The sequence below is a fragment of the Malus domestica genome, chromosome 01 (genome assembly GCF_042453785.1).
Source record: "Malus domestica chromosome 01, GDT2T_hap1".
Lineage (NCBI taxonomy): Eukaryota > Viridiplantae > Streptophyta > Magnoliopsida > Rosales > Rosaceae > Malus > Malus domestica.
This window is the reverse complement of record NC_091661.1, coordinates 25,477,131-25,499,592: the sequence shown is the minus strand read 5'-3', so window position 1 is coordinate 25,499,592 and position 22,462 is coordinate 25,477,131. Positions and strand designations below refer to the sequence as shown.

At 37.9% G+C, this 22,462-nt stretch overlaps 1 protein-coding gene and 1 long non-coding RNA gene across 2 annotated transcripts; both read right to left on the bottom strand.

Annotated features, from left to right (window-relative positions):
- Window positions 1–10,717: 10,717 nt before the first annotated feature.
- Window positions 10,718–12,041, bottom strand: LOC103406615 (protein SRC2-like). The gene has a single exon (XM_008345606.3). It carries the CDS (start codon window positions 11,905–11,907, stop codon window positions 10,969–10,971), a length of 939 nt encoding a protein of 312 aa, XP_008343828.2. The 5' UTR covers window positions 11,908–12,041; the 3' UTR covers window positions 10,718–10,968.
- Window positions 12,042–20,354: 8,313 nt separating this feature from the next.
- Window positions 20,355–22,161, bottom strand: LOC108170041 (uncharacterized). The gene is made up of 2 exons (XR_001786384.3): window positions 21,992–22,161; window positions 20,355–21,047 (listed from the first exon to the last, which is right to left on the bottom strand). It is a non-coding gene; the product is annotated as an uncharacterized lncRNA (long non-coding RNA).
- Window positions 22,162–22,462: the final 301 nt, after the last annotated feature.

Here is a 22,462-nt window from a genome sequence, read left to right as displayed (position 1 = left end):
GAGTACTCATGGACAATATCAGTTGCATCGACGACTTATATACCATCAATTTATATACCCACATTTTAAATGAATATAGTTAACCATATTGGAGAAGCATATAATATTGTACGAAGTGGCAGCAAATAATCATTCTTATGTATCCTTGTGCAAGTTCACGCTCCACTAATTTTCTTTCCACGGAAATGGAACAAAAATATACTGTTATTTTAAAACGTATAATTAATGACAATATCAGTGTAAATAACAGCTACCAAAACCAACTCACCTTTCTTATTTTTTTTTTTTATCCCCTTGATTTATAGGTAGTAGAAACATAAGCCTTTTCTTTTATTTCTTCATCCCAAGTTGTCAACTAGCTAGTGTGATTGATGTTAATTTATTTGTACACTATTGTTTTATTTTTTTGCTAGAAGCCCTATGGGAATATATTTATTTTCTCTCCCTAACATTGGCAGTGTTAGGCTGTTAACTTAAACAGCACTCACTTGCCAGTTAGTGTATTGTGATCGAGTTAAACTTTGTGAAGATTCCAAGATAATCAAATATTTTCCTCATGCAAAAACTTAATTATCCATATAATTAATTAACTAATTAAATTAAGAATAGCGCCGACCATATACATTCTGTAGGTTGGCTGTCCTTCTCCCAATCCCTAGAGAAGGAGGGCCCCAAAGAATCTCAACTGTTAATCAGTTAGCTAACCTTGAACTGTCCTCTGCAAATTAATCATTTAATTGTCCTTACTAATATTGTTTTTTCATAAGCACTTATTTTATTTAGCTTATGATTGAAATTACCTGAAGGAAATGGTCGGCTAATTAAGTTATATTTTCGTGAGAATCCTCTAATTAAAACCCTTAATTCTGATTTGTCGGCGTGGGCCAGACTTTTGGTGCTAATTAATATTTAATTGCCACCAGTCAGATGGCGATATTTAAATAAAATTATAAATACTCCAAAAAATGGAGGATTATATATATGTGTTGTGAAGTACTAACTTATGTATGTGGATAAATTAATTGTTTTACTTCAGAAGGTCCATTGCTCCTTTACCTAGAAAGAAAAATATAGTATTGTGACAGCCCGTGCTGTCTAAATACTAAGACCCATTTTACATTTACCCCAACTCAATCTTCTTACGTAATATACCAACTTGATTAAAAGTATGTATTTATTTTTTGTGTTCTTTGTCATTAATTGACACGTGTTAAGTTTATAATAATAAATTTAATGAAGATTAAGTTATTAACATGTATCAATCAATGATAGAGACAACCTATAAAATGAATGCAAAAGATTTTATCTCCTTAATTAGCTTTTTTTTTACCATTAAATAAGAAGGGACTAATGCATTGGGGTTTACGTACACATTTTGATCTCCTTAATTAGCTCTTTTCGTAATTAAAGGACAAAATAAAATGGACACTAGGTTAGAATTATTGATTACATGAAAAGCTCGATGAAAGTGATTAAAACGTGTTTGAGAGTACTTTATTTGACAACCTTAATTACCCCTCATTTCACCTCAAACACCTTACCTCTGTATTTTGTCTTTACGATAACCTTATTTACCTAACATCTCATTATTTTTTGAGTTTACAATTATATAATCTCGCATGTTTTTTATGTACTTTGGATGCAACCAAAACTTTTGACTGTCCTTAAATAAAATAAAAAGGAAAGACAAGAATTCTGGAACTTTAGACATTTGAGAGAAACTTTTGATTTTCAACTGAATAACCACACAAAATACAACCTTAAGGATGCTTACATAGTCCCACAAAACCCTAACGAAAAAATAGAGATAAACAGGAAATAACTTAATATCCAAAAATAACAAAACAACCCAAAAATAAATTAAATCGTTGTTTTGACCCTTCAAACGGCTTCAAATGCCCAAAATCCATAAGTTTGAATCATCCCGTTGTTCTCTTTCGGAAAAAAAAGGTATTTTTGGACTAAATCGGACAACAAAAATTTTTAAAATACTATTCATACGAGATTACTATTCATGTCGGGATTTGCTACAATTATTTGCTCTTCTAGTCCTACGTCAGTCACCCCCTCTTAAAAAAAACTCGTATACAAGTGATCAACATGTTATAAAAGAGCATCATCAGGATGAAACTCATATAAATCAATGACATTAAAAGTGCTAGAAATTCCCATGGTTGCCGGCAAGTCCACAACTTCACCGCTCTCATTAAATATTTATGCGGTTAAAGTTTGATAAGGACCGTATTTACTCTCTTTATGTATAATGTTTTTTACCCCATAATACGAGAGTTTTTTTATTACACATACAATATTAATGAAAGAAAAATTTGAATACAATATCATAAACACTTTTAATCACTTAAAGCTGTGAGTTTTCCTCTTAAGTTAATTACATCCATCAATGCACATAAAATGAAAGACCAAAGGACCTTGCGTCACTCATGCCACCAACTCCCTACCCACAATTTTATGTGACTAACCAAAAATAGACAACATTTCTCAAAAGAATCTATTTAGGGCACTTTTATTCTCACTGACGTCTTTGTCTTGACGGGTGGCCTTTTTTTTCCTGGCTTTTATATATTTTTTTATGCATGAGTATGACACCTTGACAGAGATCATCAAAATGTTGAAAAATACAAAGTGTATATATATATATATGGATTATTTTATTTGTAATTTTATCATGTAGTGAGTGAGCAGTCGACGTTCATGTACCTGCTGGAGTAGTCCTTCTGCATGAATTAATATGTATATTCCTCGTTGACGTTCTTTGAATTAGGGCATCGCCTGTTTCGGCCGGTCAAGAAGTTCCCATGGTTCTGAAAGGTTCACCAAAATGTTGAAAAATACAAAGTGTATATATATATATATGGATTATTTTATTTGTAATTTTATCATGTAGTGAGTGAGCAGTCGACGTTCATGTACCTGCTGGAGTAGTCCTTCTGCATGAATTAATATGTATATTCCTCGTTGACGTTCTTAGAATTAGGGCATCGCCTGTTTCGGCCTGTCAAGAAGTTCCCATGGTTCTGAAAGGTTCACCCAACCCAACTGCATGCGTATATGCCATACAATAAACACATTTACTTTGCTGTGATTACTATTATCTTTAAATATTAATTTTTTCGTTTAACCATCATTACATATCATTGTGGTTCATTAGAGTAATATTATTTTTAACTTTTAAGGGGTACTTGGATCCAAGTCCGCTTCTTGATCCTAGTTTGTGCTGGTTTAATGTGATAATCGTATGGACAATACTTGGCTGCTGAAAAATCAGCAACAGCTCCTGCTGCTAGCTAATCATAGATAGACACGTGTTCAATATATGATTAAAAAATCAATTACTTAGACACGTGTTCATTTGTGATTGGCCAGCTGCAGGAGCTGCTACTGATTTTTCAGCGGCCAAGTTCTATTCTAATTGTATAGGGGTTTAAAATTATTTGTGATTTGTGCGAATTGTCTTCAAATCAAAAAATTAGTTACTGGAACACATATATTAATTTAGCACCGCACGTATTTGGTTGGTCTTAGTAATGAAACACTTTATGGCTTCTATTAGAAATATACATATATATAATGACCACTCTTTTTATAATATATAAAGAGTAATACTAGGTAGACCAATATTTTAGACAAAATTCGTAAACCGTGAAATGTGTCACATTCATTTTTATTTTTTTTATTTTAGAGAAGTACGATAATTCATTGCAAGCAAATTCAAAATACAAACAAACTAAGGATAGTGTGCATACTGGGCCCCGATAAAACCTTGCTGGGAATTTCACTCCGGTCGAAGGGAAAAGAGTGTCCCACACAACATAAAAGACCTATCCTCCAATCCATAAACAAATTCCGAACTATCTTCGAACAAAATATGCAACTCAGGGGGTCTTCAACCTACTAAACTGATTGGTTACAATTCGTGCAATGAGCGCCAACCGTGAGGCAAAGCTTTCTACCATTTCTTCCATAGCCCTTTCCACAAGCTGCAACTCAGTCTAAACCACTGGCAGAAAATATCTCCAACAAATTGGATTAGTTGGACCAACATCCACACAGAATTCTTGAGAAAGAATATTTTAAAGCTAACACAAAAGTTAAAAGGAAAGTGATGATAGAAATCAGAAGATTATAAAGTGGAAGCCGCCTAAGCCTAGCTACCTTAAAATACATTTTGATGGTTCAGTTATTAATCAGAATGCTGTTGCGGGATTTATTACTCGAGATAATCGTGGGTGTCTTATTGTGGCGGGAATAAGGTGCTTAGGAGAAACGATCAATTCGTTCGTAGAGTTATTTACTTGATTGCAAACATTTTTGGAACACTTCTAATAGAGGGACTTATAATCTGCATTGTATCATTTGATATACGTACTGGAATTGATAACCTTTGAGATTATGCAGGATTATACACAAAGGATCATCTTTTGGCTCTCTCTTTAGCCCTATGTCTCTTATCCGTAAGAGGTCTTTCCATTTAAATTAATTGTACCTATCCTTGTGGGATATTAATGGAAGATTAAGGATTTATAAAAAAAAATAAAAAAAAAATAAAGAAGATTGGTTAGTGGAGAAGAAAAAAGAGGGGGCAGGAAGCAACTAGTGTATGTAGGGCTAAGCGGAGCAAAAAGAGTTTTCCATGAGATGGAAAATGAAAACTATTTCATCATACAGAGCTTTGTGAATAAGTGATTGTTTGATCAGTCGCAGAAGCTATTTGTTTAGAGATGATCTCGCTTTAAACTTTGATCATGTGCAACTGGTTGTACTTGAGGTTTTTTTTTTTTTTTTTGGAATAAATGATTGTTTTTTAAGGGAAAAATAGAGGAAATAAGTACGTTAATTAATACTTAAGTAATGTAATAATACAATCACTAACAACTATGTTATATGGTTTACAAAATTTAGTCTAAATAATTGGTCTTCCTAACATTATCCTTATACAAAAGGTCTAGTTGATAATTAACAGACATTTTAGTCTAAAGGAATATTTTAGATTCCAATCATATATACGTAACCACGCTCATCTCTTCCTTTCTCTCACCAACATTCGAAGAGCATGGACATCAAACCATTGGAAATGTGACGCTCCAGAAGTGGTCGTTTTCTGTCAAATTGTTAGCCCCATCACTGCAAACTGCATTCCGACAATCAAAACCAACTCTGCACCTGAGCTTTTGCCCTTTACTACATGTACGGTTTGTTCATGGGGCATAATGTAACAAGGAATCCATGTACGGTTTGTTCATGGGCCCAGTATATAATTTAGGGTATCTTGGAATATACCCAAGGAAAGCCCAGCCCAAGGAGATTCAGTCGAGTTCTACCAGAAGTTGATCTTATCTTAAACCTGGATAGAATGGTCGGCCGAGTCCTAATGTAACAAGGAATCCTTGGATATCACTGATACCCCGAATTAGGGGAGATGATCAGGATCAATTGGATTGAATTTGGAGAATAATAGGGTTGGATTCAGAGTTCTACACGTGATAATGGATCAAGGAATTATAATCTGAGTAGGACTCTACTTCGGCCATGTGGGAATTATTACTATAAATAGAGAGGGGAGTGCATCATTCAAAGCCCTCCAAACCAACACACAAATTTGCCTTGCGCAAACTCTCGCTCTATGCCAAACCTCTCAAACATCTTGAGATCTTTTTATTTTACCCCTTTTTTCCACCAACACATCTGCATTTTGGATAAACCGCATTGTGGGGCAACCAGCAACATCTTCAGTTTAGATAAATAGCATTTAAGCCTAATCAACCGATTGAGGAGTACCTTCAGTTTGGATAAACAGCACTGCTTCGTAACTGACTAGTTATCTATCCAAGTCTTGGTCAGCAAGGAATCTCTGAGTCCTTGTTGGTAAAGGTCATCCCATCAGCCTTCTCGGCGAAATGAAGTGTTACCAAGTCACGACAGTTCGGCACATTGAAAGCCGAACTTGTTTTATGAGTGGATATTCACAAGTGCATTTCAGAGTTCGGCATTCAAACGGCCGAACCATATTTACAATCAAGACACACATCTCTTTTGAGTATTTGTGTCCAGATAGTCTCGTACTGATTCGGCGCTTATATTCTCACGAATATAATTACAGTTGCCGAACCTAGTGCTGACGATTCGTGAACTTCTCAAAACTAGTAGCCTTGTCTTTAGGCTCTAGAACCCGAAGGCCGAGACATGTTCCTTCCTCGGCCGCAATCGCAAGATTTAGAAGCCATCAGCGCACCCAACGCCACATCAACATTCATTCACTCCTCTGCCGAGTTCAACCAACGAGTTGGCACGCCCCGCATTCGACTGAATGACATAGTTAACTTATAGGCTAAATAGTTTTAGGGTCAACATTGTCACACACAATCTAAGTCAAAGAAAAAATAAACAAGAAGAATAACGAATGTTACGCATTGGAAAGGGTTATAAGATAAGATGTTCATGTTCTCATTCCCCATGAGCCGTGCCAAAATAATTTGTTTAATTATATTGCGAAGCAATCTCCAAGTTTTGTAAAAATTAGGACTAGTTGTTGGGTCCATTGTACATCGAACTTCAACAATTTGAAACCATTTACTCATTTGATTGTTATGGTGAAATTTCAATGTATCTTATAATATAATGTTCGTCAATTTCTATGAACTCAATTACATGCCTTAAACTTTTCCGAATTGGTTAATATTTTAAAAGGATGATCTGTAAAGTGCAACTTGAAAAATAGATGATTCGGATCTTAAAGTTCGATGTGGATTGGGCCATACAATTAGTCTCAATTTTTACCAAAAATTGAAAAATCCCTTTGGATAAAGAATCTGATTATATTGTAATCTAATCATGTAACATCATTCATCCAATAATTTATATATATATATTAAAAAATAAAAAAAATAAAAAGGTAAGTTTTTGATATCAAAATGTATTGGAATTCAATTCCAATCCACTTGAGTTCCAAGATAAAATATGCATCTTTTTGGGACGAGTAGATTGGACACCATGATTTGTTTCCACACATACGCATATGTTCTGGGGAATTGGAAATGTATATGGTGATTGTGGAGCACAAACTCAACGACAATTTGATCAAATCTTCAGTTGTCTACAAATAGGTCCCCTCATCCAGTCTGTGGTCCACTCATCTGGAATAAGAGAACAAATTGCTTCGTAGAGATAAGGAGTTATTTTGTTTTGTGGACAAATTATAATTTGACATCGCATGTATGGCTATTTTATTATTATCAATAATTTGCATGCAAATATAAGATATAGCTTACGTCCTCGGAAATTTAGGAATTGATGTGTTTTGTCAGGTCTCTTTTGAGGAATACCATTACTACTGTAGTATTAAGTGGCAATTTGCAAAACTCAACATAAGGAAAGGGATGTGTTTGTTCAAAAAAGAAGGTAAGAACCGAACCTAAGGCCTTTTACTTACCAATGAAAATGAATACCATATTATTGATAGTCCATTGTGAGACTTAACTCATTCATCCATCCCCTTAGTGCAGATAATTTCGTTTGTTAAAAAAAAAATGGCAATACTATCCCTTTCCCTATGTTGAATTTTGCAAGGGCCAAGAAAAATAATAGTACATTTACTAAGATGGGCTTGGCAATGACATGGTTTGTGTGTCAAGTCTGCCTTCTGATGATAAGCCCATTCCACTACGCCCAAAATAGTGTTTATTTGGTTTTGGGCTCAGATACGTAAGGTGGCCACGTCGGCTTAAGAAAATAGGTACTTCTACACTGAGAGCTTAAAAAGGGGAACAAATTGCGGGTACAAAATTTGAACGGATAAAGCCACTTAGTAGTGCGATATAATAATATTAGTCTTTATTTGTAAGTAAGTAGTCTTAGTTTCAATTTTCGTGGATGATGACTAAGGTACCAATTTATTTCTCTGCTCTCTTAATGTAAATATATGTGTACAAAAAATAAAAAATAAACAGGGTTAAAACGATTCAATACAAAAAGTTATAACTCGAAAGTGTATCTTGCCCATATTATCATTTGTATTCAGTCAATATTACACCAATCAATATGTCACCAATACTCGATTGATACATGTCAATAGTTGATCGAAATGCCGTCAGTATATGTTGTTAATATTTGATCCATACGTCGTTTGTTACAATTTAAGAAAAGAAAACTAATAAAAATGGTTTGAAAATTTTGAGTTTTAACGATAAGGACAAAATAAAGAGTAGAGTGAATAGTACTAAAATTGACTTTTTAATGTAAAAAATGTGGTTTTTCGTTAAAGTGAACAATACCAGAAGCTTTTCGTTAAAGCTCCCATTCAAGAATTCAAAATCCTCCTCCTTAGTCACCAGTCTCACCGCCCCTTCCTCCCTCGCCTTCTCCGACAGACTATTGGCATCTGCAAAATCCCAGTCAGTATAACTAGCACAATAGTCCCCGCAACTCTTCATCCTCATATTGGATCTTAGAGCCTCCACTGACTCGACAAGATCATGAGAAGTTTGCGAAGTAGACCGAAAAGAGGTGCTGTAATTCCCGCTTTGGACATTGTTTTGACGAGGAGAAAAAGGTGAAGGTCAAGGCCCGAGAGAGCGTCAGCTCTTTCGGGCAGTATTTTGTGCACCTTCGAACTTGAAAGATTTAACTTTCTTGTTAAGAAAGCAATATCCCTTCACCTAAACTTTGGTATCTCTGGCATAAAGCCATCCCAATTTGTTACTCAGCATAACAGATGCACTGAGAAGAGAACTCCAGTTAATGTACGGCCAAGGATCCCAAAGCTTTTCATCGTCTCCTCTATGGGCAAGCAAACCGTTTTACATGCCGTGGAAGAGTCTTTGTACTGTTCCACTAGATCTTAGCCAAAATACCGAGAAAGGTATGGACTCCAGAAGGTTGAAAAGGTTTTTCGTTTTTTTTCTTGTGTGCCATTCAAAATACATTTTCCACACCCCTCCCGTCATCATTCCTCCGCCCTTCTTCATCTTTCTTTTCTCTAATGTACTTCTCTTTCATCTCTAACAAAACGAGGAAATCTAAAAACGAAATGGTAATAAATCGGTCTCTAAGATAACCTTTAATCATATACCAGTCATTTAAACAACTCGATTAAGATCCACAGAAAAGAATGCAAGAGATATTTAGCCGTGGTTCCATAGAATCCATACAGAGAAATCTAACGTTCATAGTTGCAAGGATAAAAATCTAACTAAGCTCCATAAAAAGACCTCAATCAGCTGTAAGCTCAACGCCTACCATGGCTGGCATTCTTCTTCATTCCAAATGGTGCTTTCATTCTAAAAACTACTCTATTTAAAGTTTCAACATGCTCCTGGAACACAAAGTAGCTCAAAACGCTAGTAAACCAATCAACCAAACCTGGAACTGTACCAACTATTCGGGATCAATCACACAATTCATTCCAAGATGATCAATCACGCAATTCATTCCAAGACGAATCATGCATATCATTCCAAGACAATCAATCCCGATATTCATTTATATGATTAATCACACAATTCGTTCCAAGAGTGATCAAACGCACAATTCATTCCAAGATGATCAATCACGCAATTCATTCCAAGACGAATCATGCATTTCATTCCAAGACAATCAATCCCGCTATTCATTTATATGATTAATCACACAATTCGTTCCAAGAGTGATCAAACGCACAATTCATTCCAAGATGATCAATCACGCAATTCATTCCAAGACGAATCATGCATTTCATTCCAAGACAATCAATCCCGCTATTCATTCTAAAATGATCAATCACACAATTCGTTCCAAGAATGATCAAACGCACAATTCATTCCAAGATGATCAATCACGCAATTCATTCCAAGACGAATCATGCATTTCATTCCAAGACAATCAATCCCGCTATTCATTTATATGATTAATCACACAATTCGTTCCAAGAGTGATCAAACGCACAATTCATTCCAAGATGATCAATCACGCAATTCATTCCAAGACGAATCATGCATTTCATTCCAAGACAATCAATCCCGCTATTCATTCTAAAATGATTAATCACACAATTCGTTCCAAGAGTGATCAAACGCACAATTCATTCCAAGATGATCAATCACGCAATTCATTCCAAGACGAATCATGCATTTCATTCCAAGACAATCAATCCCGCTATTCATTTATATGATTAATCACACAATTCGTTCCAAGAGTGATCAAACGCACAATTCATTCCAAGATGATCAATCACGCAATTCATTCCAAGACGAATCATGCATTTCATTCCAAGACAATCAATCCCGCTATTCATTCTAAAATGATCAATCACACAATTCGTTCCAAGAATGATCAAACGCACAATTCATTCCAAGATGATCAATCACGCAATTCATTCCAAGACGAATCATGCATTTCATTCCAAGACAATCAATCCCGCTATTCATTCTAAAATGATTAATCACACAATTCGTTCCAAGAGTGATCAAACGCACAATTCATTCCAAGATGATCAATCACGCAATTCATTCCAAGACGAATCATGCATTTCATTCCAAGACAATCAATCCCGCTATTCATTTATATGATTAATCACACAATTCGTTCCAAGAGTGATCAAACGCACAATTCATTCCAAGATAATCAATCACGCAATTCATTCCAAGATGAATCATGCATTTCATTCCAAGACAATCAATCCCGCTATTCATTCTAAAATGATCAATCACACAATTCGTTCCAAGAATGATCAAACGCACAATTCATTCCAAGATGATCAATAACACAATTCATTCCAAGATACATAAACACTCATTCCATCGAATAAAACACCCACTTAACAATAAAGTTTAAACCGTTGTCTTAATTCATTCAGCAATCCAAAAGCCCCAAACCAAATTCCACATAAAAACATATATACATATACACTGTGAACCGGCAAATTAACATTGCGCTTTAGTAATTAAACCATACCAAAACGGCTAAACCCCGATTCAATCAATAATCGGCATGATAATTGCTGTACTCGTCACGCTCGCGCAGGTCATTCTCCACCCTCTGTGCAACCTTATCTTCCTCGTACCTCAACCCCTCATCCAATGCCACTGCACCAAGACCTCCGGCCACTGCGCCCACAGCCAATCCGGTGCCCAATCCCATCTTCCCACTTTTGGGCTTCTGATTCTGGTCATAATTTGAGTAGTCCAATGGCGCTGAAGGCCCACTAGGCCCGCCATAGTTCACCGGTCGGTCGAAGAACGGCCTTGGTGGATGCGGTGGCGCACTGGAGTAGTACGCTGGATAGTAACCCGAGTACGGATCGGAATAGGAGCTGTAATGGTAAGGCGGAGGCGGAGGCGGTGGCGAAGCCGATGGACTAGGAGCGGAAGCTGGTAAAGTAGAGCTGTACGACGACGGCGAGTATGACCTGAAGTCGCGAACAGGCGGTGGGGGCATAGGGGCACCTCCGTAAAAGTAGCTAGGAGGAGGGCTAATATGGTAATCTGGCGGCAAAGGTCGTTCTCGAACGGCAAGCTTAACACGGATCTTGCCCTGGGGACGGCCGGAGGGACGGACGAGCTGGAAGGTCCGGATTCGGGTCGAGTCGTCCTGATCGGGCAGGTCCTTGAGTGGGACCCGGAGGGTGCCGACTAAGGGCTTGGAAGTTTCGGAGGGTTTGGAGTGGAAGATTTCGAGGGTGAGGAAGGAGTCGTGGAGGGAGAGGGTGAGCGGGACGGTGAACCGCTCGTTCCAGACCGGGCGGGTGGAGCCGGAGTCGTCGGACTTGGTGGCGAGCCGGCGGTCGGGGTCTACCCAGAAGACGGCGTAGGGCTTGAGGTCGCCGTTCTTCCAGTTGACGTTCTTGAGATGCTTGGCGGAGACGATCGTGAGGTCGAGATCGAGCGGCTTCTGCGGCGGAGGGCGGGAGGAAGCCATGGGGTTAAAGCGTCTCTGTTCTAACGTGCGCTAGTGGGGATGGTGCTGAGGGTGCGTTGGATAATGGGTAAGAAGGATTGATGGGATTGTTGCTTTGTTGCGGGGGATGGTGCCAATCGGTATGATGACGATAATATACCTTCCCTTATATATTAAGGTTTTGTTTAGGAACTCGGACGGTACGGACTATTTCAGTCGAATAGGATAATTTGTCATCAGATAGTACTGACTATTTAGTCGAGATTACATACTATTTAATCGAGCATTTAGTGCAATACTGGATTAAAAACTCAATTCATCAAAGATTATCATGTTCATTTACTTCCTCAAAAGGAGATTGAAGAACATTTATGACAATGAGTTTCACAATTTAAAACTAGCAAGAGGGATGGAAAATGAGCTAGCTTGATTTTGATTTCAGCGACCCGACTAATTAATACCGACGATTTGGAGTGTATAAGTTATTCAGCGTACGTCATATAAAATAGGCCGGACCGCATAAATAATCCGATGCTTATTTAATACGGATTGACACCAAACACCGGATAGTATTAAATAGAACTATCTGGTGTGTTATCCGACATGTCAAGCACGCCCTAACTTTCTTAGCAAAAAGTAAATAGTAAAATTACCGATAGTAAACGCGTTTCTCAACTGAAAGAGCAACTCCACCGTGGTGGATTGGTCGGGGGACAGGCCAGAGAAAAGGGCCCGAGGCCATGTGGATTCGCTCCAGCGTGAAGGAGCCCGAGTTGAGGTGGAAGCCCGAGCTCCGGGTTGGTGAAGAATTACCAGCCCGCAAGCCCGAGTGGATTGGCTATCACCCTTCAGCAGGCCCTTTTTTTATTTTTTTCTGTCAGGTGCGTGCACCCCACTCTGGCGTGGGGGCGTGTCGTCCGACATCTTTTCAGAAAAAGCAGCCCACTTTTCAGTCTGAATGTTACGGTTGGGAAGCCATGTGGCTTCCCACGGTCCGTTCGATCTCAATGGTTCTTTAACTTGGACCGTTAAATCTCAACGGTAAAAAAAAAATCTTATTTAATATCAACCATTCGATCCGAGATCAACGGTCGATATTAATATTCTTTATAAATAAATATAAAAAAAAATAGTTTTAAAATTAAGAAAAGTTATTGTTGTAACACGTGGCACAATCTGGAATGTTGGAATTCATTTTTTTTAAATCCAACGGCATAGATTAATTATTTGAATTAAAAAATTGTTAAAAATCTGAAAAATTATCTGAAAATTTTTAATTTTTTTTTACTTTTCTATAAATACCTTCTCATTATTTTGAATTATTTTACAAATAAAATTATTTTGTATTATTTTATAACTTTTCAGATTATGACACGTGACGCAACGAGAACGATTAAAAATCTTATCCGAAATTACAAATAAAATTATTTTGTATTATTTTATAAATAAAAAAATACTAATATTTTATTGCTTATTACCAAGGGGAGGGCTCCCACACTGGAGATGCAAAAGGCAATTACTGTTCATTAAGGGCAGTTACTATTCACTGGGTGGATTGAATAGTGGATTGCCTGGGAGGGAGGGCTCCCACGCTAGACCTGGCATTTTCAACCCGACCTATTAACCCAACCCGACTCGACCCGACCTGACCCGACCCGTTAAAATTAGTTTTCGGGTGAGTGATAAATGGGTCGGGTGGTTAAGGGGTCAACCCGTTAAATAACAAGTTATTTGGGTGAACTCGCGAAACCCGATCATCACCCGTTTCACTCGTTTATTGAGGACTTTTGTGTAATTTCAAATCACCGCCGTGCTCTCCCTCATTAAATCATTGCCATGCTCCGACCTCTACAACTCCACAAGCTTCTCAATCAACCCCTCATGTAGCATCGCGTTAAACGTCAATAGCCTCATTCCGCCCGAAATACCCGATTTTGAACACGCAGACCATCGTCATCACTCACATTTCTAAATCTTTGGAATTCAGGAAGCTTATGAACTTAGGTATTTCTCCGTTGAACTCGATCTCGTCGACGAGCGGCGATTTGATCAGCCTGAAGAGCGCGCAGAGTACCCTGATCAAGTTCGTAGACGCGATTTTTATCAGAGAGCTGATCGTGGGCCGACCCATCAAAACTTGACCCACGAAAACTTCTTTATTGAACTTGATCAGAGCTGCAATGACGAAAGTACAATGTTCTCTAACTCGCTTCGATGACCTAGTCAACTCGCACAGAACTAACTCGAGCGAGGTGACAACTTTGAACTTCAAGATCAAATCTCGCAACTCATGGTTGAACCCCTACGCAACTCGGTCCTTGAATTGAGTCAGTAGCTTGATCAACTCGTCCTCGTTGCAAATTGGGTTCTCTTCCATAGCTCGTGTCAAGCTATCCAAGCATTCGCGGTCGATCCAAGCTTGAATTTCGGATTCGATAGACCGGCCGAGTTTGGAGAGGCAGTGAGTCGAGCAGCAGCGAGTAAGGAATGAGTGGATGTAGAGAGGGCATTAATGGCGGAGGATAAGTTCGAGTGGGTGAAACGGGTGACCCGTTAGCTTAACGGGTCGGGTTCGGGTGACCCGTTAACTTAACAGGTCGGATTGAACCCAACCCAAACCCAGTAAACCCAACCCGTTTATAGGTATATCCCACGCTAAAACTGCTCTAAAAGAGTCCTTGAAGATTAGGGATTAAGAACATTTCTGTTTGTAATAGTTATTATTTTTTTTTAACAAACGATATTATATATTATCTACATTAAGAGGAGAGGGTGAGCTTAGCCTAGCTAACAATAATGTGGTTCAAAATTGTTTTTTGCGAGAATCAAACCTAAAATCTCTCACTTACAAGTGAAAATGAATACCATTAGACCGTCATACTAAATGACAATAGTTTTTTTTTTTTTAAATGAGGACAACTGATGACAAGTCACGGTTCTCTACCATTAAGCATCACATAAAATTCAATATAAATTGTACTCATTGGGTAACAAGCAATTACATAATTTTAATTACTTGACTGGAGAAAATAAAATTTAGCATTTTTTTGTTTGTTGATAGATGCATGAATATTTTGTGTGGAACCTGTTGATGCACAAAACCGGAGGTCTTGGTACATGTAAATCCGACCGTGAATCTGCAAGAAATGTAAATAATACAAGATGTATCGTGGTTCACCCCAAGGTTTGGGCTACGTCCACATTGATTGTATTTCTCTGACTATATGTATGGATTACAAGGGTGAGGGGGAGTCCCCCAGAGAAAGAGAGAATTTGGGAGAGTTTGTGAGGGTATTGCCTTTTGTTGGGTTCACTGAGTCCTCCTTATGAGGGGGATGAGTCCCCTTTTATAGAATAAGGGGCTCCTCCTTTTACATAATTATGGGCTGGGTGATGAGGCCCAAATGTTGAGCCCAAATATGTATGGTACCAACAATAATCCCCAAAGTCTTCAGTCAATAGAGTCTTTTGGCTGGAAACTTCAAATCCAATCCATGTACGCGCTGAAGTGGTTAGATGTCTTGAACCAGTACTCAACCCAAGACAATGCTCAACATAAAGCAATACTCGGCTAGAGGTATCACACGTTACGAGACTGCTCGGCTGGAGGCGATGCTCGTTGCGAGGCTATGCTCACGGCGAGGTGTTTGCTCAGCTGAAGGCAATACTCGTTGCGAGGCGGCTCGGCTAGAGGCTATGATCACTATAAGGTGGCTCGGCTCGTGGTATTCCTCATTGCAAGTATTTACTTTACGTCGACATGCACTCAGTATGAGTTGATTCTCAACATGACTCAGGTCCGCTTGTCGGGTTCGCATTTTGGGTCTCTGTATCAGATCCTCGTATCGGGTCTGCAAGTCGGGTCCTTGAGTCGGGGCCATACGTAGGGTCATCGAGTTGGGGCTATCTGTAGGGTCATCAAGTTGGATCCAGACATATAGGTGTCCCAATAAGCGAATGTCCGAGCAAGTGGGTTTCCGGTAAGACAAGAGATCACCATGAGCATGTGGCTCATCAGTTTATAAGTTAATAGGCTTCTTTAATCAGTAACAATGTTGATCAGTGGATCTAGTTGCTCAATAATTCTTGACAATAAATGATAGTATAAGTACAACCGTATGATGAATAAATCAAATTGATAAAGTTTTTCAAGACAAAATATTGTACTATATGCCTTCTATAAATAAATAATTTATTCTGTTGTGTGATAAATGACATGTTACATAAATCAACAATATATATTAGGTATTGCCTAAATATGTAAGTTATTAGAATATATATATATAATCCACATTGAGATACTCTTGCTTTGATGTGGCTTGTTTGCAGAGGTATTATCAGGGGAAAAGAAGCTGAGTATTTCGAGAGACTTTGTGGGAGTGCCTTCTCGGATGTGAAGAAAAGTTGAGCATTTTTTTTTATTTGCAAGTCTGTCTGGCTGTGGAGGATGAAGGTCGACATATATAGGAATTGTCCCAACAGCGAGTGGTAACGTTGTTCATTTACCATTCTCGATCATAGCAATGTAGTGGGAGCTGCAAGATTCACGTGTTTAAATTTGTCAAAGCACTTTAAAAAAGTGGTATGTAGTATCTGGAAAGCTGATATTGCGTGTGAAGATTGCAGACAAGTTTTATCTAAGGAAATCTAGCTCTCGAAGTTCGAAGAGCGGTGCCTCTTCGGTTTTCGAACAAGCAATCCTGTCGGGGATCTGACTTTCGAGATTCGGAGAACGGTGCTTCTTCGATTTTTAAGACAACAATCCTATTGGGAGTCTGGCTCTTGAGATTCGGAGAGCGGTGCCTCTTCAAATTTTTAGCAAGTAATCCTGTTGGGAGTCTGGCTCTCGAGATTCAGAGAGATGTGCCTTTTCAATTTTTGAGCAAGTAATCTTGTTGGGAGTCTGGCTCTCGAGATTCGGAGGGTGGTGCTTCTTCGATTTTTGAGCAAGCAATCTTGTTAGGAATGTTTTCTCGAATGTGAGTAAAGGTTGGGCATTTTTGCCAATCTGCCTTGCCACAGAGCACAGAGGTTGACACACACAGGGACTTTCTAGTTATCAAGCAATTGTGCTGTTCTTTTATCCTTGTGGGCAATAGTATGGTTGCTTGCTCAAAAATCAAAGAGGCACCGCTCTTCGAATCTCGAGAGCCAGACACCCAACAGGATTACTTGCTTAAAAATCGAAAAGGCACCGCCCTCCGAATCTCAAGAGTCAGACTCCCAACAGGATTGCTTTCTCAAAAATCGAAGAGGCACCGTTCTCCGAATCTCGAGAGCCAGATCCCCGACAAGATTGCTTGTTCCAAAACCGAAGAGGCATCGCTCTCCGAACTTCGAGAGCCAGATTTCCTTGGATAAAGCTTGTATGCAATCTTCACACGCAACATCAGCTTTCCAGATACCACATACCATTTTTTCAAAGTGCTCTGACAAAGTTAAAACATGTGAAGCTTGCAGCTCCCACTACATTGCTACGACCAAGAAGGGTAAAGGAATAACATTACTACTTGTTGTTAGGGAGACTCCTATATATGTCGACCTCCATTCTCCACGGACAGGCATACTTGCAAAGATGCTCAACCCTTCCTCATATCTGAGAGGGCATTCCTAACGAAGCCTCTCGAAATACTCAGCTTTCTTCCCCCCAATAATACCTATGCAAACTAGCCACACCAGAGTAATAGTATCTCATATCATCAGGGTCAAAAGCAAGAGTATCTCATATCATGCTTTTTCCTTGTCTTTTCCTTTGCCCTTGTTCTTACCTGCAAGACAATGAGAAAGAGAGCAATCAGTCAGCACTTGGAATCAAGCTTCTAGTTAGAAACTGACTGCCTGAAACCTCTTACCTGATTATTTACCCGGCATTGCTCTCGAGTACTAATCTTCAACATCTTATGCTTCCAGAAAAGATACCACATCTGCCTGAGGAACATATAGGGCAAGTGAGAAGGATACAAGGAAGCATGTGGAGACAAGCGCAACAAAACACGTGCCGATTCATCTATCACTTCGTCAATAGCAAAAGTATCTCATATCATCAAGGTCGAATGCACTCTTGATTTGATGGACTTGTTTTGACTCTCAAATTCTTGAGTCGGCCTTATACTCTGGAGGAAACCAGAAAACCCTCCAGCCTAGTTCAAGAATAAACCTGTGGAAAGTTACTTCTTCAAAAGCAAAAGTATCTCATATCATCTCTTCTCCATTTGCTTCTCTTTATCCTTGTTGCTGTTTATGACACAAGGAGAAGGAGAACAATTAACCGGAAGTCGAAGTCGAACCTCTGATCTAGGTTGCTTGCTTGGAAGTTTGATTGCTTACCTTATCTGTTACCACTTTCGGTAAATCTTCTAGCTCGGTGACTTGGGGGACTTCTACTATAGGGTTTTGTATCGCACTTGACAAAGCTCGAAACTACAAGTAAGCTTCAAGTGAAATTGATACATTACCTTGTGCATCTTCATCGGTTAAAGATACCACCCCCGGATAGAGGAAAAGTACTTCCATAGAAGATGCCACATCTACGTATGAGACAGATAAGGCAAGTGAAAATGATACCACACTTCGGTACTTAGAAGTTTCATGATTACTCAATGGCTTAGATCTTGCAAGTCCCCAACCGAGGAGATTCCCTCAGTGGGAACTTAGGGGAGCACTGTTTGTACCATACTTGACCAATCCCGAAACTATTGAGCACTGGTCAACGTTATATCGTCAAGGACCCAGAAGAGTTTCCTTCCAACCAGGAGGCCAATCACAGCGCGACACGTGTCGTGACTTGGGAACCTCCGATCCAGGTTGCTTGCTTGGAAGTTTGATTGCTTACCTTATCTATTACCTCTTTCGGTAAATGTCCTAACTCGGTGACTTGGGGGACTCATACTATAGGGTTTATTTCTCACTTGACCAAGCCCAAAACTACAAGTAAGCTTCAAGTGAAATTGATACATTACCTTGTGCATCTTCATCGGTTAAAGATACCACCCCTGGATGGAGGAAAAGTACTTCCAGAGAAGATGTCATATCTACATATGAGACAGATAAGACAAGTGAAAATGATACCACACTTCGGTACTTAGAAGTTTCGTGATTACTCAATGGCTTGGATCTTGCAAGTCCCCAACCGAGGAGCTTCCCTCACTCGGGAACTTAAGGGAGCACTGTTTGTACCATACTTGACCAATCCCGAAACTACTGAGCACCGGTCAACGTTATACCGTCAAGGACCCAGAAGAGTTTCCTTCGAACCAGAAGGCCAATCATAACGCGATACGTGTCGACATCAGAAGCCAATCATAGAGTGACACATGTCAACATCAAAAGCCAATCACAACACGACACGTGTTAATGTCAGAATGAAATTAGAAACTCTCTTCTATAAATAGAGATCATGCTCTCACAATATTTACTAATGTCATTTGTACTAAATCATTCACTAGTACTCACAAAAGGAAAGCTTGAACCTATGTACTTGTGTAAACCCTTCACAATTAATGAGAACTCCTCTACTCCGTGGATGTAGCCAATCTGGGTGAACCACGTACATCTTGTGTTTGCTTCCCTGTCTCTATCCATTTACATACTTATCCACACTAGTGACCGGAGCAATCTAGCGAAAATCACAAACTTAACACTTTCTGTTGTACTAAAATCCTCGCTGATTTTGTGCATCAACCGAATTTGTTTGGAAAATTTATTACGTCATTACTATACATGATGGCACTCTCCATATATGCTGCCCAAATATTACTTTAACCTAAACATTTTCATATAAATTTCAGTATAAATGGTACGTAATTACTAGGTGACAACAAATTAGGTATTGGGAATTGGTTACTTAAAAAGTCACAATGCATGAACATTTCATATTGAAACTTCTTTGGAATTCGATCAAAAAAGAAACTTCTTTGGAAAATTGATTAAACATTACTATAACAATATAACTTAGATAAACGGTTATCTATAATCATGAAACGTCAAATTTATTTGAGTGAGTAACCGCAAATATTCATAATCGTGAATATTAACATGTCTTTTGTTGTCTACTAGTTATTTCATATTCAACTTTATTTGGAAAAAATATTAAGCTATAATCATTACATGTCAAATTTATACGATAAACAAACGTGGATATTCATAATTGCAACTATTTTGCATCTCATGTGTCGTCTACTAATTATTTCTAATTCTTGTGTGTTTCTTTTCGAGTGAGTAGATGCATCTTAATTCTGTTTTTAGATCTTTAGAATCTATCCAATCATAGGAGATTGAAAATTCCAGATTTAATTTGCTTGTTCAAAGTAATTAAGCATCATGTGCATATAATTTTAGTTTTTTTTTTTTTTTTTTTGTATCAAGAAGTCCAAAATTGCAATTAAGATAAAATAAAAGGGAAACTAATGAAAATGACTTGACTTTTAGTGAAAATAATAAAATAAATGGTAAAATAAATAGTACCATGATTGACTTTTTAGTGTAAAAATATGGTTTTTCATTAAAGTGAACAGTACCAGAAACTTTTCGTTAAAGTTCCCGAAATTGTATGAGTACGTCTAGACAAGTAAGTCACCCTCATCGGATTTAATGGGGAATTATCTAACTAATTAGATTACTCATCCAAGCTTATATATTGACCAAGTTTCATTGACCTAAACAAAAAAAAAAGTGTCCTTCAGCCTTCAGTACATGTCCTTCGCTCTTTACCAGTCCAAACTTGCCTTCTTTTTCTGGTTCATCTTTGGTAACGGGATTCTAGTCCTGCTCACACTGGATATCCCATTGGAGGTTCCTAGCTCAGACTCGTCTTTCCTCATGATCTTCACGTGTAGAGATCCCCATTCTAAAAGACTGATGTTGAGCTGGAAATTCACTTGTAGATTCCATTTAGGGTTTGGCAACCATAGACAAAATTCAACTCGTACTCTTTGCTAGGTTCCACCCGTAAGACAAGTTGATAGACCCTATTAGTACAACATATTGTACTATAATTAGGGCCATCGAGACCTTTGGCATGGTAGATGTCAACACTCAGGACGACTTTTTGGTCCAAGTATGAGTATTTTTCTTGTTCATCATCCTTGTTTGTCATCCTTTTCTTCTTCAGAGCTCTGTTGTAGTTATGTATATCATTGTTCATCCTCCTTGCCATAGTCAAGCTGTATAGAAAAATTAAAGACCTAATACAAGGCATAGAACAAAAATGACAGAGAAAAACCAAGCAAAAAGAAAGCTAGACCCTTATCTGCAAAATAATAAAATTACTTGAACGTATTTGGTACTACACGCCGAAGAAAAATTAAAATAAATAAATTAAATACAAAATAAATTAACTTATGAACAAAGAAAAATCACAAGAATCAGGGATATAAAGCAACATAAAAAAAATCAAATTAATTTACAAATTGAATGATGGAGGCCTTTTCTGTACAAGACTTCTTGTGTAGGTACATCGTAGTACATAATTAATGTTGGCTGCTCAGATTTTTATGAAGTTTTATAAACTCTTTTAAAATCTTGATTGAATACCTATGTTCTTCTATGAATTCATTTAAGATCTTGATTAAATACATATGGATTTGTAAACTCTTTAACAATTATTTTCGCTTAATTGAATACACCCTCCTAAAACAAAACACGAAATACAAATTTCAATGGACTTACCAAAAAGAGATGGGACTGGATATAATAGTGTATCCATGTTTCTCCACACAATGTTCGGCGAAGATAAATAGGTGTTTTGTAACTAAGATAAGATTTGACAGTCTTTAAAATAATAATTCTTAAAATGACAGTTACAACTTTTTTCCAAGTATTTTCTTTTAAATAAGCTTCTTAAAAAAAACTTGGTTTCCGTCATTGGATCAAATACAAACGGCCAAGATATGCGAAAACATGTTAGTGCGTGTATTGATAAACATATCCTCGTCAGTTTTAAACCTTAATAGAAAAGAAATTGACAAATAAGACAACAAATTCATCATGTCATTTTGTGCCGGTTAATAATTGTTTAACTGTGCTCTCAAATTCATAAGTTAATTAGATTACAACGGTGCCGATGATGAATTATCTTAATGGATATGGCAACAACTTACAATGTTACCTTTAAAACTACGTGTCGGTATGAGTCGTACTCTTCTTCTTCTTCTTCTGCAGATTTCCTCTTTAGGGCTTGCCGGTATGAGTCGTGCTCTTCTTCTTCTTCTTCTGCAGATTTCATCCTTGTCGCAGCCAAACTGTATGAAAAAATAAAAATAAAAAGAGTTTGTGCATGAGTCGAAGATGAAAGTTGATGCATGTATATATAGGAAATAGTGGCGTCTAGGTCTGGCATGCGGGCTATGGCCGCACCTTAAAGCATTGCCAACGACCACCTCATACATGGCAATCTTTGATTGGTCAACTATGTCACACTCACAAACTAGGAAAAATACGTGGCAATAAGAATGTTTTACCTAACATTTTCCATATATAAAATCGAATATAAATTGTACTTATTGGGTAATTGACAAGCAATTAGGTAATTACATGACTGGATAAACTAAAATGCATGGATATTTTTGTTTGTTGGATG

Coding starts and splice junctions, on each gene's coding strand:
- LOC103406615 (XM_008345606.3), bottom strand. CDS start 11,907: ATGGCTTCCTCCCGCCCTCCGCCGCAGAAGCCGCTCGATCTCGACCTC.